The following is a 17,798-nucleotide window of genomic DNA, read 5'->3' on the forward strand; positions in this document are numbered from 1 at the left end:
ATGTTAAGAATACTTGTTCTAATCAAACTATCAATATTTTAAATTATGTATTAAATATTGAATAATATTAAATATCAAGAATAAAATAGATAAATGTACTAAATATTGAATAATATTTAATATAAAAAATAAAATAGATAAAAGAGAGTAAATTATTTTTTGATTTTTTTAAATTAAATAAATTTTATTAAATAACTATTTTTATTAATANGTTTTATCAATGACGAGTGAAGTGCCCGCATTTTGACTTCCCTATAGTTTACTCGGTTCGTCAAGGTATATCCACATTACTCTCGCAGCTTGGGAAAAATTATTTATCTTACGAACTATAACTTTTTTTGATAGTATATGTTTTTTTTTTCTTCGCTATTTCATTTATAATTGATTAAAAAGATACTTTATTGTTCAATTCTATTGTTCATTATTAATAGGGAAAAGGGTCAAATATGCCCCTGTACTTTTCGAAAAGGTTTAAATATGCCCCCCGTTTAAAGTTTGGTCCATTTATACCCTCGCCGTTCAATTATTGGTACAAATATGCCCTTATGGGCGTTAATTGGCCACCTCAAAATATCCAACGCATTTTACTTTTCTTTAATTACCCAAATGGATTTTCCACGTAATTTTAATATTACAGCGTGGCATTTATATTACAAAAGAGAAAGGGTCAAATATGCCCCTAAAAATCCGACCCATTAAACTTACCCATATTTTAAGGTTCAATTATACCCCTTTTATTACCCTTTTATTACCCGTATCCGATCCAAAACCCATATCCCTTTTCCTCCAATTTTATTACCCGTATCCCCCAAAACTTGACAGTGAAGTCCTTTGTGATATCGTGAAGATGTTATTTTTCTGCCATTACCTGGCTATAGTGTACAAGCCATCGTGGTAGAGCCCAGGTAAAAATGGGAGGAGTTCTATATATGGGAAAACTTGATTCAATTGATCAAGAAAGCAACTCTGGTGAATCTGTCAAGTGTAATTCGTCTCTGAAATTTCATCATGAAATACATCGAGCATCTGTAAGCTTATTTCTTTTCTAGGTAGCTAGAGATTTGGATTTATTCCTCATGTAGTTCTTTGGTATCTGTTTGCCCTTTTCTCTTGGTGCTTCAGTACTGAATGCTGCCATTTTCTAGCAGAGGCACTAATCTGGAGGTTAGGTTAGGCTACATTAATGAAATTGATGGGGGTAATGAGGCTCTCAAGAACCCTAACTTTGAAATGAAGAATGGATATGCTATCCGCGATTTGTGTTCTTGGGGGAAAAGGAAGTTTAGGAAATTAGGGATGGGTTTTGGGGGATACGGGTAATAAAAGGGTAATAAAATTGGGGGAAAAGGGATATGGGTTTTGGGTCGGATACGGGTAATAAAAGGGGTATAATTGAACCTTAAAATATGGGTAAGTTTAATGGGTCGGATTTTTAGGGGCATATTTGACCCTTTCTCTTTTGTAATATAAATGCCACGCTGTAATATTAAAATTACGTGGAAAATCCATTTGGGTAATTAAAGAAAAGTAAAATGCGTTGGATATTTTGAGGTGGCCAATTAACGCCCATAAGGGCATATTTGTACCAATAATTGAACGGCGAGGGTATAAATGGACCAAACTTTAAACGGGGGGCATATTTAAACCTTTTCGAAAAGTACAGGGGCATATTTGACCCTTTTCCCTATTAATAATGAACAATAGAATTGAACAATAAAGTATCTTTTTAATCAATTATAAATGAAATAGCGAAGAAAAAAAAAACATATACTATCAAAAAAAGTTATAGTTCGTAAGATAAATAATTTTTCCCAAGCTGCGAGAGTAATGTGGATATACCTTGACGAACCGAGTAAACTATAGGGAAGTCAAAATGCGGGCACTTCACTCGTCATTGATAAAACCCCTCATTCGTCTCCATTGTCCATTTTCGACTCTAATTATTTCACTATCTCCACTTCGAAAACAATTCCCCTATTTGCACTCCTCCGCTACTACTTCTCTCCAAAAACTAACCGCCATGGCCGACAACAAGACGGCAGCCGTCGACGGTAACTCTACCTCTGACCACGTGTCCGACGCTTGGTACTCCGTTCCCGACCTCCGATTACGCGATCACCGATTCACCGTTCCTCTCGATTACTCTATTGATCGCTGTTCCTCTACTAAAATCACCGTCTTCGCTCGTGAAGTAGTTGCTGGTATTACTCTAATTTCGTCCCCGTTGTTCATCATTGTGGATTTTGCATTTGTTAACTCTATCTAACTTATCTAAGTGGACTTCGCCATGTATACTCGGTTTGAAGTATAAGGATTGCTTGTAAATATATTCTAATTTTGAATAGATACTGATTATCTTCATATAGTGGTTGTAGTTGTTTGATTGATGGATTCACATTTGTTCGGTTTACTTATGCACATTATCGTGCTTATGTGTTCATTCTATTTGATTCGTATGTTAGGCAGTGTTATAAAATAGCTCTAAATTTCAGCTTAACTGATATGTAAAGTAGTAGGAGAAATTTTCCGGATAAGTTTAAGCTAGTAGATTCAAAACTAAACATTTGTTCAACATATGTTCTGTTAACTTTTGCTCTTTAGCACGCTTATGTATTGATCTGTGTGATTTCTGTTTTAGGCAGTGTTTGGTGTTGATGTAGTTTGTGCGGTATGGTAGAATTTTGTTTTCTAAGGAAATAGGTCGTATCTTAGGATGGCTCGACATATAATTGGGGTTATAGTTATAGTTTAAAGACAAAAGATTCGATTCACTTTGGTAGGATTATTGGACTAGCTAGTTTGTACAACTTACTGTGATGGAAATGACAAATGAAGAGCTCTGAAGTCATTGATTTTTCCATGAAGCTAGATCTAACTACTACTCCTATTTAACAAGTTTACATGTCCATCTTTGCTTTTCCTGTCTGTCCTGAAGTGGTGGTTGCTAAAGTTAGATACATGGTTGTAGGGAAAAAGTAAGTGAAGCTCTGGCCACACAGATGTCTTAGTATGTACTGCTCCTTGTTTCACTTTGCGTGGGACAGTTACTATTTGTGAGTCAGAAGTTTTTCATCTACCACAAAATTCTAAAATACTTTTAAAAAATATTTTGAATTGTTAACTATTGTGACTTATAATACTTTATGTAGTTTCCTAAAATTTAAATTTAATTTCAAAAGAACTTGAAGATTCTATGTAGTAATTCACACCGAAAATTAGGCAGTTTGATCCTCATACTCTGGAACATGTCATGTATGCTAGAATGGGGGTAGTAATTGACTTCTAGCCGGTGATTAACTTACTGCTATTTTCTGTTAGGACCAGTTATTGGTTAATATGTTTTCTCTACTGATTATCAAGTAAACTGCAGTTGGTAAGGAGGAACAATCTCTGCCATATCTACTATATTTGCAAGGTGGACCAGGCTTTGAATGCCCAAGACCAACTGAAGCTGGAGGATGGATAAGCAGAGCATGCGAGGAGTACCGTGTTGTTTTAATGGATCAGGTACTCTCTCTCTCTCACAACCATAATGAAATAAGCAGTTATGTTTCCTTCTGCTGATGCCTTGCTTGCAGAGAGGAACAGGTCTATCAACACCATTAACACCATCATCTATGTCACAAGTGAATTCTGCTGAGGATTTGGCTAACTACTTGAGACATTTCCGAGCTGATAATATAGTACATGATGCTGAGTTCATCCGAAAACGCCTTGTCCCTGATGCTGGACCTTGGACAATACTTGGACAGGTCACATAGTTTTTGCTCTTTCCTGTATTTGTTTTTTCTACCTAAACCCTTTTGTGCTATTCTCTCTACAAGTAGTTGAGAAGACTTACTGCAGGAACAATTTTTTCAATGATCTTGATTATATATTTTCTAGAAAATTATTTTAAAATCTCTTTTGAGGAAAATTATAATCTCATGTAATGTGTGGAAGTCTTAATAGTGATGCTAGTTATGCTTATTGTCGGTGGTGTGATTAGAATATCGGATTGATTATCATGCAGAGCTTCGGAGGATTTTGTGCAGTTACCTACTTGAGTTTTGCTCCTAAAGGACTCAAACAAGCTCTTATAACTGGCGGGCTCCCTCCAATTGGTGAAGGATGCACAGCTGATTCTGTTTATAAGGCAGGCTTTGAGCAGCTTGTTTGTCAGAACGAAAAATATTACAAGAGGTTTCCACAGGATATTGAAATTGTTCGTGATGTTGTAAATTATCTGGCAGAGTCGGGAGGCGGGGTAAGGGAGCTATACTGATATTCTCATATTACTCCATCTGATGCATACTTTTCCATGTTTTGTTAATGTTTCTCTCTCTCTCTCTGCACCCTGTCCTATCTCCCTCCTTTTCTCCATGTTTGACATAGGTACCTCTGCCATCTGGTGGCATCTTAACACCTCGAGGACTACAACTTCTTGGTCTCTCAGGTCTAGGATCAAGTACTGGTTTCGAACGATTGCATTACCTGTAAGCCATCATTTGCCCCCCCCCCCTCCCCCAAATAAATAAATAAATGAATAATCATATTAGTGAACTTTTACCTTTCCATGCAATGCTTGTAGGTTTGAGAGAGTCTGGGATCCTTTAATAGTTCAAGGAGCAAAAAGGAGAATCAGTGACTACTTCTTGAATGCTGTAAGAAATACACATCCCTATTACAAAAAACAGGGTGACTTTATTTTGATTAATATTGCAAAAACTAGAGATCTTGTTGAGCAATTAGTAAATATGGTGTTCATGAACTAAATACATGGGCATAAATATCATCCATATGTTTTGTACCATTGAGTTCAAATGCTGTGTTCATTTCCATCAGAATAATATTTTTTGATGGCCTACTTTCTTTATTTGTATACATGGTTCCTCTAATGACTATCTTTATGTTGATTCTTGAATACGATTATTCATGACTAATTAAACCAGCTTTCACATCAATGTTTGAAATGAAGAAATAAAAAATAGTGGCAGGAAAAAGAAGAGAAGACATGAATGAACATCCTGATAAGGAAGAATGCGTAAATGTTTCATGTGTTGTGATCTATGATGAACCGTAACCTAAATGGCATGTTAAGTTATTACTAGATTTATTTATCTAGAAAACTTGAAATTCTGTTGCATTGTAAAAAGTTTAATTTATGATGCTGGACAAAAATAAAGTACTTTCAGATATGAATCTTGGATACTGACATAATTAAGCCTTTAGCGCTCATGATGACTTAGAGGTCACGCCGTAGCGCACTTGGATTATCGTTATTTCAGTTTTCACAAGGCTGATGCACTATAGAAGTGCTGTGTCTTCGAGTTAAAACAAGTAAACAAAGGTTTCATATTTGTTACAGTAGATTGAGATTCTTTTCCTTTTAGGAGATGCTAAGGATCTGAAACTTTGGCCCATTATGTGCTAGCATTTTCTTGGTGATTCTAGATGCATTTAGAAGTACAGTAGCTGGATGATGGATATCTGCTAAATTGAGTTCTATGTGGCATTGCAGTATGAGAGATGGATCGGATTTGATGCAAACCCTTTATATGCTCTTTTGCATGAAAGCATATATTGCCAGGTAAACTTTTCAATAGGAGTATTGCTACAACAGTGGGGGTACTTGGCCAATAGGAATTTCTGCGTCTACTTTTATAGTTTTTGGATACCTCAATTCTGCAGGCATGCATGAACTGTCTAATTCATTTGTTTTTTCTGATATGAAGGGTGCCTCATCCCTGTGGTCTGCTCACAGAATTAGGGCTCTAAATGACAACAAATTTGATGCAATTGAGGCAGCAAAAGTTGGCCGCCCTGTACTTTTTACTGGAGAGGTGAGACACAATGTGGTCGTTTTTGGTTAAGAACTGCCACATTATGAAGCAAGCGTCGAACAGAAAAATTTTTACTTCCACCTAAATTTCTCTGATACGTCTTCCACATTAAAGGGTTTTGTCCTCGAGAGGGCCCAAACTACAGCTTATATTTAACTAACCAAACCCACCTCTCCCCATAATTGTTAACGTAATATGTATGTCTTGTGCGAAAAAAAAATCACTACATATTCATAATTATTGGAAGTTATTATAGATATATAACAAGAGCTGTAAATTAACTTCATTTTGTTCTCCTATAAAAGTCTTTATTACATTTAAGTGTATTTTGTCCTGCTGGGAGTTGAATTCCAGCTTTTAGAAAAAAGGCTCCAGAAAAGTGTGACTGCTTTGTTCTTTTACAATGTCAGCCACACTTCATATAGTTGAGCGGAGGTGTGGTGCAGACCATAGAGAATGTGAAATCATATTAATGCCCATTCATGTATGAGCAACAATCATGTATATGCTCATCCTTACACATCCTACCTATTTCCCTTGGTTTAAGTTCTGACATAATTTTGTCAGTTTCTTCAAATGTATGTAGCTTCTGTTACCCTGTTCTTGATTTTGCTTCCACTGCAAATTGATCCTTTTTTTAGAACAAATTTCTTCATCTTCAAAGAAATGCAAATGAACATATGGTTAGAATTCAAATTGGTTGGCTGATAAAGCAACCCCTCCTGAAGTCATGTGGATATTTGGTTGGTGAGTGGAGGAAAGGATCAATTAGGTTTGAGGAGCTTCTCTCTCCTACATAAGGTGCTTATTGATCAGAGTTGTCACGTTTGTTTTTGTTATACAAAATTTAATATAACCTACACCGTATTATTATGGACATTTTGATAAATCACACACTTAGCTCCCCGATCATAGCATCTCTTGTATAGGAGCTAGCATATCTATTATTGTAATTACTGCATCTTCTTGATGCCAATCAACGGAAGTAAATGGATTTGTTTTACATTTATTCTGAACAGACATCTATCTGAAGTTAAACTTTGCAGAATGCATTTATTTCTTTCAGCTGGAATTAAGAAGACCCCTTTGTGCTATCTTTTTGGGTGAAAAACAGAAAATTTGGACTTGTCTTGAATTCCGAGCAAGTGTTGATCACTTGTTAATTGATCATGCAGATGATATTCCCATGGATATTTGATGAGGTCCATGCGTTGAGGCCGTTCAAAGATGCTGCCCAGCTACTAGCAGAGAAGAAGGATTGGCCATCATTATATGACATTGCTGCATTAAAGGATAATAAAGTATGTCGTATTTCTGTTGAAGTTGGCAAGCTTAGATACCTGAGATTAATGTTATCCACCATACTCGTGTCAACCAATATGATAAGGATTTGAATCTACCTTGATGTGTGACTACTTTTTATAATACATATATTGCCTCAACTTTAAGCAAAACTGAAGTAGTGGAGTTACACAATAACCTGATTAAATGATTTAGACATTATGTAGCCACCTGGGTTCTTTTTGTTTTGATAGGTACCAGTTGCAGCAGCTGTTTACTATGAAGACATGTATGTTAACTTAAAGCTATCTATGGAGACCGCTTCTCGGATAGCAGGAATCAGGCCTTGGATTACTAATGAGTACATGCACTCTGGTTTGAGAGATGCCGGAAGTCGAGTTTTGGATCATTTGCTTGCTATGTTAAATGGAAAGAAGCCCTTGTTTTAACTCTATTTTCCACCACCATCCACACTTTCTCTTGAACGTCAAAGGCTTAGATAATGCTCGTGCATTTATTGGTAAATTCTCTTTTTTATTTCCTTCTCACCTTTCAATAAATATTTTATTCTGTGCATGGGTACTGTGTGTTAGATATCTTCAAGTTCAAGCCTCAATCCCACACACCCACCTGCTCAAAAAATATTTGAAAGTAAGTAGTTATAATGAACACATCCCTGCTGAATGTCCTTTTAGAAGTTTATAGCTTTTAGAAGTTCACGAGAAGCTTGTCGAGAATGTCTTACTCAAGGAGTGCCCCATTCTAATACTTGTACTTCTCTCTATATCTATGCATTATGTAAGAAAGTTGTTCAGCCTTTGTTCTTATCCTTCCCTTCACCTCCCAATCTACCAACCTCGATATACACACCATATGGAAAAAGACAAGTATATGTTTATCTACACGTTTTAAGAAGTGGAGTCCTCTTAGGGAAGGAGAAGAAGTCACTTCACTTCTAATATATCAGAAGGGTTCCTATGCACCTTATTATTGTTGTCTATGACTACAAAGAGGATAGTGTCATGGATCAGATTGTCAAGTATCGAACCTTCTTTAATCATTTGAATATTGTCAGCTTGAATGCTCTCAAACATCTCATGATCTCCTTGCCAACCATACCCCTCTTTTCCGCGGCCTTATCTGTTCTTTATCTCTCCCCCACCATACCACCCATTTGGTGAAGGATTAATTCAATTGATTAATTATTTAGGCAACATATATAACCACTAAACCTGTTAAAGTGGAGTAGTCAAGTTAGCCAGCTCATAACTAAAAGTTATCTTATGTGTTGAACTAGAGATTCAAAATCATTATGCAATAGTATATATTTTACAAAATGTTGGAAGTAATAAAAAGCATTTAAAAAGATTGTGCCCAAAGACAATATTTATTGTATGTTTTATTGGAAGTGAATAACTTCATATTAAAACAACCGGAGGAGATCATATGGTGTAAAATTAAAAGGATACTATTGATCACAGAACATTAAATTGCTAAGATGGAGCCAAGTAGACTTAGCTACTTAGGCTGCCCCTCCCTCATTTTACCAGAGGGAATCCAGTTATTAGTTCTGGTGTCACCAAGGCTCTTTGTTTCAGATCTATCTTTTGCTCAATCTGGTTAACCATGGCTGAGCACATTTTTTGACCTTTCTCCACATGTTGCTAGATGAGATGGCACCAGGAAGGCTCTTTGAGGTTGTTGACTACAGCTTGCCGGGGCATTTATTTTCACTGGTGTAACTTGAATAGAAGCATGCACAACGATTCTAGGTTTCTTTTGCATTTGAATTTCATCCAGAGTTGGAGGATCTACGCTGTATTTATTTTCATGCGCTAGCTGCTTATTGGATTGACTCTTGCTATATATTTGACTTGGGTTACCATCGTCCCATAATATTGGTTTCCGGGATCCATTTGCTGCTGCGATTATATCAACCAACTTGTCACCTGCTTGATTCGAGACCTGGCAAGAATTTCTGCGAGAAGTATAAAACACATCAACATTTAGATCATCCATCCTGGTTGGTAAATACTTTAACTGCGGTGGCATTTTAACCTGACTAATTCTTAACTTAACTGATTTAATGAAGTGAAAATATATCTTAATTAATTGTGGAGTGATAACTGTATGTTGAATCACATGTCATTCATCATTAGTTAGGAGTAAACAACTGTGGGGGTAACTCTTTACCATCCTGATTTTATGCAGCGAGAACACTGCATAAAAAAATAGTTAGTGTACCATATGATAGATCAAAAAGATAATTTACCTGATGGGCCAATTAAGCGAGACTCTTGATGAGGTCTCAACAATTTCCAGATCTGCGATTAGGTAGAAGCAATAATTATTCAAGTTATACAAAATATCTATTCAGATATAGTTCTCACATAAAATGGACTTGAAACAAATATGCATATTGCATGCTACTAACATAAAAGTACATGCTTTAGTTTACCTGAATGAGCTATAGGAGCTCTACTGCAATCTTTTGACGCTAGAGATGGTAGTGAGCTCATTGTTCCGATTACAGCAATATAATTTCCTGTAAAAGTTTTTCTCCAAAATACATCACATAGATAAGCAGATATTTTATGAAAATGACATCATTTATTCAATATATTGTGGCATACCATCAAATTTTCCTATGACTTGTAGAAGATTGACACCATATTTGAGCATTTTAGTGATGATGGTGGGAAACTGCTGCACACAGTCCTGTAAATTTCAGGGCGATGGAGATCTAATGAATTGTGTGGCTATACCAGTTAATCAACACTAAAAATTGATAACAAAGTCATTTGAGAGAGAGAAATTAGTTGTTGGTAGAAACGGACACCTTAGTCGTCCCCTCGAGTCGGTTTCCATTTAAAAGAAAACTGCAGCCAAGAAGAGCTGAAGATTAGGCCCTGGCGTCAAAGTAAGAATCCAGGATGAATTTAACCTGACAAGTAGAATACAATAAAGTAGGTTATACCTTGTTTCTGGTGGAGCAATCATGCAGGAAGAGGTCTCCATGCTATCAACATTTGTTACAAGTAACAACTGCATGAAAATTTTAGACGATGAGATTGGAACATGGAGAAAACAGTAGCATTCTGTAATAGCTCGAACTATGATGTAAGTATATTTAAAGCAGTAAAGTACAAAAATAAAGACCCGACTTCTTTCTTCCGAGTACTGGTAGTTGCTACTGGATGACTTGCATTATTCAATTAGAACAGTTCAAAAGAATTGGCAACAGTTCTCTAGCTATAAATTATCTGGAATTCCCCAATAGTGAAGCCAAAAAATGTGAAACAATGCAAAGGTTCATTTGGACACAGGAAGCAGGTGTCTACTGAAATGTAGAATGCAAACATTTATACGAGAGAACCACAAACGTTTCACAAAAGAAAAGATATTAATAATAGAACACTCAATTCTTGTTCAACTAGAGTATAAGCAACATGCAACATATGTGAAATAAACATAATGTGCTTTCAATGATCCATCTCGCTTTTACACCTCTAAGGAATATAAAAAAGGTACTTACTATATCTTCCTTCCCTGGAGAGAACATTCCCCTTATAATATGAAAACCAGCATGAAAGGCTCCAAATCCAGGCTACACACAAATAACCGATAAGACCTCTATATTTTCAGCTTGCAGCAACTGCAGTAGATAAAGTAACCTGCCTTGATTTGAAAAGCGGCTATTATCCTGTCCATCCTCAGCTTTGGACAGAATCTGTATTTGAAAGCTTTGGCATTATTGTAACTTGAAATATGATTGCGGAGATGGGATGATGAAGGTGATTTGTGAGTAAAATACAGTGTGAGCTCCATGTATTGACAAAAGGGCAGAAAGAATATGACATGATCATGAAGAACACTGCATAAATTATAAAGAGGTTCACTCCAGAAGGATTTTTTCACCACACTCCAAGAGGATTACTCCAGCACTTTATCAAATATATGTCAGGTTTCCAACAATAAAGGCACAAAGACTGTTTTGTGACGATATCCAATTAAGGTATGGATAACCAATGGCTGTCGAAACAACTTTGTGAAGTTTTGACTAAAAATTCACACATGACAAAGCCACTGCACATACATGAGTTTTAACTATCTAATATTGCTCAGGAATTGCAAAGCCTGCTAGATTAGATGATTTGCTGTTTCATAAAATAGGTACAGAAAAGAAAAGAGAACAGCATCTCATATAAATCGTGTGGTGTATTAAGGAAACTGTTGGTAATAGAGGTGCAGTTAGTATTTAGTAATGTCATAGTTTACACATTAGTACGGACCTTGGTAATACTCTTGAAACAAAAGGCTGGACACAGCGGGGTTCAACGTCAACATCTTCAGCACTAGAGAAGTATCTGCTAACCTGAGCAGGATCCAAAAGTAAGGTCAGAAGTCACAAGACACAGAGTCATTGCAAACCAAAAGAATCAGCAGGATTGACAGAAATACTTCACTTACCTCCTCGGTAAGTTTAAGCAGATCACTAGCATCTTCATTCCGAAACCATCCAACCTTGCACGCACTCTGATCAGGACATAGATACAGCTAACCCGTTCAACCAAAACTAAGTGCCAGACTATAAGAAACTTTGCCACATAAATTTATAGAAATGAACAAGATGAAGAGGTTTCTTGAGCATATTGGAAACATTTAAATAACTATATATCTGTTCCTTTGGTTTACAAAAGAACTCAGCATTTGGAGAGAAGCATATTTGCAGTTTTATCTGATTTATCATGAGCAAGGAATGTTGTAAAGGGGATTTGTAGGCTTTTAGAAGTCAGGAACAATGCTATCTCTAACCTCTGACTAAGCAATGTGCCTTAGTTCTAGTATAAAACTAGAAAAACTGCTATCTCTAACCTCTGAATAAGCAATGTGCCTTTGTTCTAGTATAAAACTAGAAAAACTACCATCCTATCTCTCCCTTACCCAAGTCTAAAACTACCATCCTCTCAAAACTGCAGTATTAGGAAAGAGGATTCTTAATAGTTTTACCAACACTATTTGCTACTTAGCTTGATTATCTATTGGTGAGAATTAAGGATCTTTTGGGGCAGAAAAGGTCGTGAAGATGTGGGTATGATAGTGAAATTTATGGTGGATCCAGGAGAAGAAAAAGTTCAGGCAGCATTTCTGTGAGCAACGCATCTTGAAGGTGTAAAAAAAGCACAGAACTTGCACATACAACACTCGTAGATGAATGACCACATCAGTATAACAACGGAAAGTGAGCCTACACTTTTCAAGAAGTAATACAGTAAAGTTCTGCACTAAAAGAGAATAAATGGTATCAAGAGTATAAACTACATACAAATTCTGGGATGTGCCAGTAGAATTTTGGTATACAAGCTGCAATGAGAAATTTAGTTGCTAGGACTTGAGGTTTCCATATTGGACACTATACAACAAAATTAATACGGAAACATGATAGATTCTGTATACCTTGATGTACATCAGTAGCACCATAGAAGCCTCTTGAATGGAAAAGTCACTCCTATACTTGTACACCTTGGAGCACATGAAGACAGATCATAAATTTCCAGAACATGCTCCCATTAGATTCAAACAAATCTGTCAAAACATATTCCAGAGCAGATGTACCAAAACTTAAACTGTGAACCGATCACAGCTTTTAATTTTATTTTCAGCTTTTATCAACTTAGATTAGACTATGAATGATACGTTACAAACATTATCAAACTACAGTTTAAGACACAAATGCAGCTTTGAGAGGAAGCATCCTGAAAATGCAAAAATTGTATGCTGTTTCAATGTGCATTATGAATTTAAGAAACTAATTAAATTTTTTGCATCTTGGTCTATCTTACCTGTTTCAACAGTGACGGTAGCTCATGTGATCTTAAGGGGACCTCGTTGTTAGCAACTGCATGATCAATGCCTCTGCTTTTGAATTTCAAATAGAAGTTTACCTCAAGTAAGAAAATTAGGACTAAAAATAAACATCATAAGTTATTTCGAAATGGAGTTTAACTCGATTTGTAAAAGCAACAAATATAGTGGACTAGAATAGATCTTTGCATGTTCTGTAACGAGTAATTGATTGCAAGTTCACAATATAATGTATATGTTAGTCTGTCTGTAAAGAGGTTTATGGATGCACATAAACTCCATACCGCAAGAAATTTGATACTGTTTAAGCAATAAATTCCAGTCATATCTTTACACAATGCTAAGCTGTTGGAGGATATTAACTAAACTAAACTTGCCTCAAATTAGTCCCTTTTCACTGTTTTGCGCATAAATAATTCCACTTATGCTTTTCATTTTGATGCATTCACATAGACAAATCCAATTAAACCTCGATAAATTCAATAACAAATAATGTCGCACAAGCAGTACTGAGTTTTCAGCTTATTCATTTAGGTCAATCCACAAACATATTAGCTTCAATGGCATAAATTGCTCGAAACCTGATCTGCAGAACGAATTTATCAACTTTCAATACGAAATACCTATTTATGTTAGTAAAACAATCCAAAGTTTGACAGCAACTCATACATGGTTCAAAAAATTATGTATATCTGAGCTTAGAGGTACACATTCTGTGTTTGAATTCTAGATTACTAAATGAGTTAGTAAAGCAGAGACAGAGAAGAAGACGGACTTGGCTAGAGAGAAGCAGAGGTCGCTGAAAACTGAGAGATTATTTAGGTGACCAGTCTGCATATACATAGACATCAAATCAGCCACCGTCTCCACCAGCATCGACGCCGTGCCGGCAGTGGGCACATTCACGGAGCTGCTCGTTGGTTTCTCCATTTCAGAGAGGGTGCAATCTGCTTCTTCTCGTTCCCGAATTTGCTCAACAGCAGTAGCAAATCAACAGATTTATGGTGCTTTGGTTCACGTTGTTGGCGCTCCATTTTTGGATTTGGTTCGTTATCGTTTTGCATTCTGTTACGTGTAGCAATAAGTTAAAAACCGTTGCACAGCATATCATGAATTCCAAACTTGGGATGTCTTCTTCTCCAAGCCAAAAGTATGTATAACTGTGTGTCCTTTTTATTTAGAAATAATGGTTTTAGTTATTTATAATACTAATTCAATAAGCCACTGATTTAGTACCGCTTTTTGGTGTGTGGGGGTAGGGCGGGAAATGGAATATTCAAATTTATTAGAACTAATACTCCATCTATTGTGAAGTAATGCATATTTATTTAAAAAAATATTTAACTATATAATTTAAATTTTAAATTATATTTTTTACTGTTTTTTTTGTGAAATCATAAATATAAATTTATAAGTAAGTAAAATCTATCTCTTAAAAAATATCAAATCTCATCAAAGGAAATGACAATATAAAAAAAAATTTGAACATCTATTGAACTTAAAACAATAAAAGAACTCCGAAAATTTCAGTCAACGTAGCAGAGGAGTATTTTGCAATATTCATATTTTAATGTTAATATTATTCGTGATACAATAATCTATCTTCAATTTAAATGAGTGGGCATTATTAGTCCTTAAAGGCTAAAGCTAAGTAAATCTGACACTTTATTTACAATTACTAAAAAAAGCCAAATAGAAAATAACAAGTGCAATTTAAAGACCTTCAACTGCAAGTGCATGCATCCCCACGCTTTTCATTTCATTTATCTCCTCATCCAAATTCCAGGAAACACGATAGGACGCATGCCCACACTACACAAATTTTTTTACACGATATCGATAGTTTTTTTCCCACGTGATATATAGCTCTTTAAAAGTTCGATTAATTTAAATTTATATCGAGAAGCTCTACTTTGACGATAAAACATTCTCTATCAAAGATGATTTCATATTCAAAATACGAATTCAAACTGAATAAAAACCATACTTATCATTCTATTACAATCTTTGCTCAATTTCAGTAAACATGATTATAAAAACAAGTTACCTCTAGGTGACGCTAACTCTTATAAGTTGTCGTTAGCTAGCTTAAGGATTAAAAATGCATACTTGATTTAATTAAAGGTCGAATGTGCTATCACAAATAATATAAGGAGTAAAATAGGAATAGAAATAATTCAAAGACTACAATGCTATTTTCCCTAAAATTCTTTGTAAAATGTGGTGCTATTATTTTTAAAAAATGAATTTATGTGTTAAATGGTGATGAAATATACATTAGTCTCTCTGTCCGGAAATTTTTGTCACGTTACGCTTATTAAAAGTCAATTTAACTAATTTTCAAAGGTAAAATTAGATCATATTAATTTGATATTTTAAACAAAAAAAATTAGATATTCTAAAACTATATAAAAAGTACTATAAATTATAATTTTTTGCATATTAATATGATGAAAAAATGCATCTTAAAATAGGGAAAATTGTATATAATAGCAAACTAATAACCTAAAATAAATGGAATAGCTAGGGTTTGATTTAATTGTGCTCCATAGCAAACGTTAGCTAAAATTTGCCAGCGTCTCTCTCCCAGAAATCTCGCTCGCCACTCTTCATTCTCGCTCGCCTCTCTCGCTTTATACACAGAAGTGTATAATTTTGTTTCTGTTTCGTATAAAGCGAGAGAAAATTGTATATACACATGCAAAAATATATATCTTCGTGTTATACACTTAATTATACAATTTACAAACATTTTACTTCAAATATTGCAGAGAAAAAGGTCAACGAATTATACAATTGCGAATCATACAATTGCAGTGAAATACAATTTCCTCTAGCTTTATACAACAGAAGTGTATATATTGTGTTTCTGTTTTTGTATAAAGCGAGAGAAAAACATATATCTTCTTACTATACACTTAATATTGCAGCGAAATAGGCAGTGAATTATACAATTGTGCATTATACAATTGCAGTGAAATAGGATAGCGAATTATACAATTGCAGCGAAATAGGCCAGCGAATTATACAATTTAGGCCAACGAATTATACACTTGTATATGTATAGCGAATTATACAGTTTTATGTTTGTTATGGAGCGCAATTATGCAAAGTTTGTTATAGCATACAAATATGAATTTTTTGTTTGCTATATGTGAAAGTTGCCCCTTAAAATATTAGTTAAAATTTTTATAGTTTGACTCTAAAAATAGAAATCATGATAAACAATATCGGACGGAGGAACAAACAATACCGGACGGAGGAAGTAATAATAATGAGCAAATAGAATAGGTGAACAAAGAGAGAATGAAAGGAGATAGACCAAAAGAGAGAATGAAAGGAGAGAGAGAGAGAGAGACTCATTTCAGTATATCCTTAGATTGTTTACCTGAAAATCAAATGTCGCTAAAATAAATACGCATAGTAAACTATTTTCGACCGCATAGTAAACTATTTTTGACCGCTAAAAACAGTAAAAGAGGTAAGTTGTGTATCTAAAACTGTACAAGTTTATTTTTAAGTTAGCCCGCAAGAAATGGTGTGTTGGGTCTCTCATGTGAGAGATTTGAGATCAAATTCAGCCTCTAATTACTATTCAATCGTGATTTTATGATATAGAACTTATCTATTGTGGTTCTTTCAAATGTATTGGCTGAATAATAAAACGTAACTAAGACGTTTTACGAAGACTAATGAAGTTGGGGATTAAATAAAAAAGAAATCGTAACTGAGAAGTATGAAAGCAGGGAGCCGACTGTTTGGAGAATTAGTAATAATTAAATAAAAGAAAGCATAATGGGACGATCTTTTAGAGATTAACGAAGAAGTCGGATCTTAAGCCTATTAAAAGTAGTCGACAGATGTTGAGCAATACTTGGTGAAATCTCAAGTGAGATAGCGTTAGTTTCCAAATTCCATGAATCCATCCAATGCAATATTATTTAATTTCAGAAAATGCAATATTATTTAATTTCAGAAAATTATATTTATTTTACAAAATATAATTTTTATATTTAATAACAATTTAACTTTAAAAGATATTTTTATTCATATAAAATTTATGATTTATTTTAGACCACAATTTTTTTAAAAGAAAAATTTATATTAAATCAAACTAGCGTATATAGATAGTAACTACTAGAGTTAAGGGTGTGCAAAATACGAACCAACCGATAAATCGAATTGAAAAAATGTTATTGGGTTATTTGATTTTAATGGGTTTATAAAAAAATTTATTGGGTTATTGGTTCGGTATCGATTTTTATTATTGGATTATCGGTTATAAGACAGTAACAATTTATTATTTTACTCTTCCTAATTACTAAATATTAATAATTTAAAACATAATTAGACACTATAACTATATCAAATTATTAGTACTCTACCAACTTCACGCTAGGCTGTTTTACTATTTACTCAAAACCTAAAGATTAAAATAAGAGGTTCACAATTGTAGCTATTTGATTTTAGTTTTAATTTTAGTTTAGTCTTGCTGGACTAGTTTATTTAGTTTTAGTTTGTAATTGTAGGTTGTAGTATTTGTAAGTTTGTAAAGATCTGTAATTTGATTTACATAAAAAATTTCATACTACGTTTTGGTTATAACATGTAATTATAGCCTTCGTACTATATTCTCTTATTGATGCAATTTTCTCATTATCTTTCTTGTTTCACTAAATCAAAACATTTAGAGAAATGAGAAAATATATAATAATTTTCGTACATTTTCTTATTGAATAAATTGAAAATCGAATTAATAATGATCAAAAATTGATAAACCAAAAATCAATAAAAAATATCTTATCAATTTATTTTTATATTAGCATATTT

At 34.3% G+C, this 17,798-nt stretch overlaps 3 protein-coding genes across 3 annotated transcripts; 1 reads left to right on the top strand and 2 right to left on the bottom strand.

Annotated features, from left to right (window-relative positions):
- The first annotated feature begins 1,836 nt into the window (after window positions 1-1,836).
- LOC107008391 (proline iminopeptidase) lies at window positions 1,837-9,018 on the top strand. Its single transcript, XM_015207408.2, has 11 exons — window positions 1,837-2,201; window positions 3,371-3,507; window positions 3,579-3,752; window positions 4,013-4,246; window positions 4,375-4,475; window positions 4,571-4,643; window positions 5,501-5,569; window positions 5,715-5,822; window positions 6,998-7,123; window positions 7,358-7,623; window positions 8,772-9,018. Exons 1-10 carry the CDS (start codon window positions 1,874-1,876, stop codon window positions 7,550-7,552), a joined length of 1,545 nt encoding a protein of 514 aa, XP_015062894.1. The 5' UTR covers window positions 1,837-1,873; the 3' UTR covers window positions 7,553-7,623; window positions 8,772-9,018.
- Window positions 8,724-10,002, bottom strand: LOC107025269. Its single transcript, XM_027913931.1, has 5 exons — window positions 9,943-10,002; window positions 9,737-9,821; window positions 9,562-9,648; window positions 9,376-9,427; window positions 8,724-9,081 (listed from the first exon to the last, which is right to left on the bottom strand). Exons 2-5 carry the CDS (start codon window positions 9,783-9,785, stop codon window positions 8,724-8,726), a joined length of 546 nt encoding a protein of 181 aa, XP_027769732.1. The 5' UTR covers window positions 9,786-9,821; window positions 9,943-10,002.
- A 301-nt stretch (window positions 10,003-10,303) lies between these two features.
- Window positions 10,304-14,127, bottom strand: LOC107008392 (E4 SUMO-protein ligase PIAL2-like). Its single transcript, XM_027916365.1, has 6 exons — window positions 13,744-14,127; window positions 12,947-13,019; window positions 12,561-12,626; window positions 11,574-11,639; window positions 11,396-11,478; window positions 10,304-10,833 (listed from the first exon to the last, which is right to left on the bottom strand). Exons 1-6 carry the CDS (start codon window positions 13,896-13,898, stop codon window positions 10,737-10,739), a joined length of 540 nt encoding a protein of 179 aa, XP_027772166.1. The 5' UTR covers window positions 13,899-14,127; the 3' UTR covers window positions 10,304-10,736.
- Window positions 14,128-17,798: the final 3,671 nt, after the last annotated feature.

The sequence above is a fragment of the Solanum pennellii genome, chromosome 1, assembly GCF_001406875.1.
Source record: "Solanum pennellii chromosome 1, SPENNV200".
Lineage (NCBI taxonomy): Eukaryota > Viridiplantae > Streptophyta > Magnoliopsida > Solanales > Solanaceae > Solanum > Solanum pennellii.

Bases quoted from the DNA above. Each gene is read 5' to 3' on its own strand.
- LOC107008391 (XM_015207408.2), top strand. From the start codon at position 1,874: ATGCGGGCACTTCACTCGTCATTGATAAAACCCCTCATTCGTCTCCAT. The intron at 3,508-3,578 runs GTACTCTCTCTC...CCTTGCTTGCAG, and splicing joins GTGTTGTTTTAATGGATCAG to AGAGGAACAGGTCTATCAAC. The intron at 5,570-5,714 runs GTAAACTTTTCA...TCTGATATGAAG, and splicing joins ATGAAAGCATATATTGCCAG to GGTGCCTCATCCCTGTGGTC.
- LOC107025269 (XM_027913931.1), bottom strand. From the start codon at position 9,785: ATGCTCAAATATGGTGTCAATCTTCTACAAGTCATAGGAAAATTTGAT. The intron at 9,649-9,736 runs GTATGCCACAAT...AAACTTTTACAG, and splicing joins AGTCATAGGAAAATTTGATG to GAAATTATATTGCTGTAATC. The intron at 9,082-9,375 runs GTAAATTATCTT...TACTTCTCGCAG, and splicing joins TCGCTTAATTGGCCCATCAG to AAATTCTTGCCAGGTCTCGA.
- LOC107008392 (XM_027916365.1), bottom strand. From the start codon at position 13,898: ATGGAGAAACCAACGAGCAGCTCCGTGAATGTGCCCACTGCCGGCACG. The intron at 12,627-12,946 runs GTAAGATAGACC...ATGTGCTCCAAG, and splicing joins TACCGTCACTGTTGAAACAG to GTGTACAAGTATAGGAGTGA. The intron at 11,479-11,573 runs GTAAGTGAAGTA...GATCCTGCTCAG, and splicing joins TGCTTAAACTTACCGAGGAG to GTTAGCAGATACTTCTCTAG.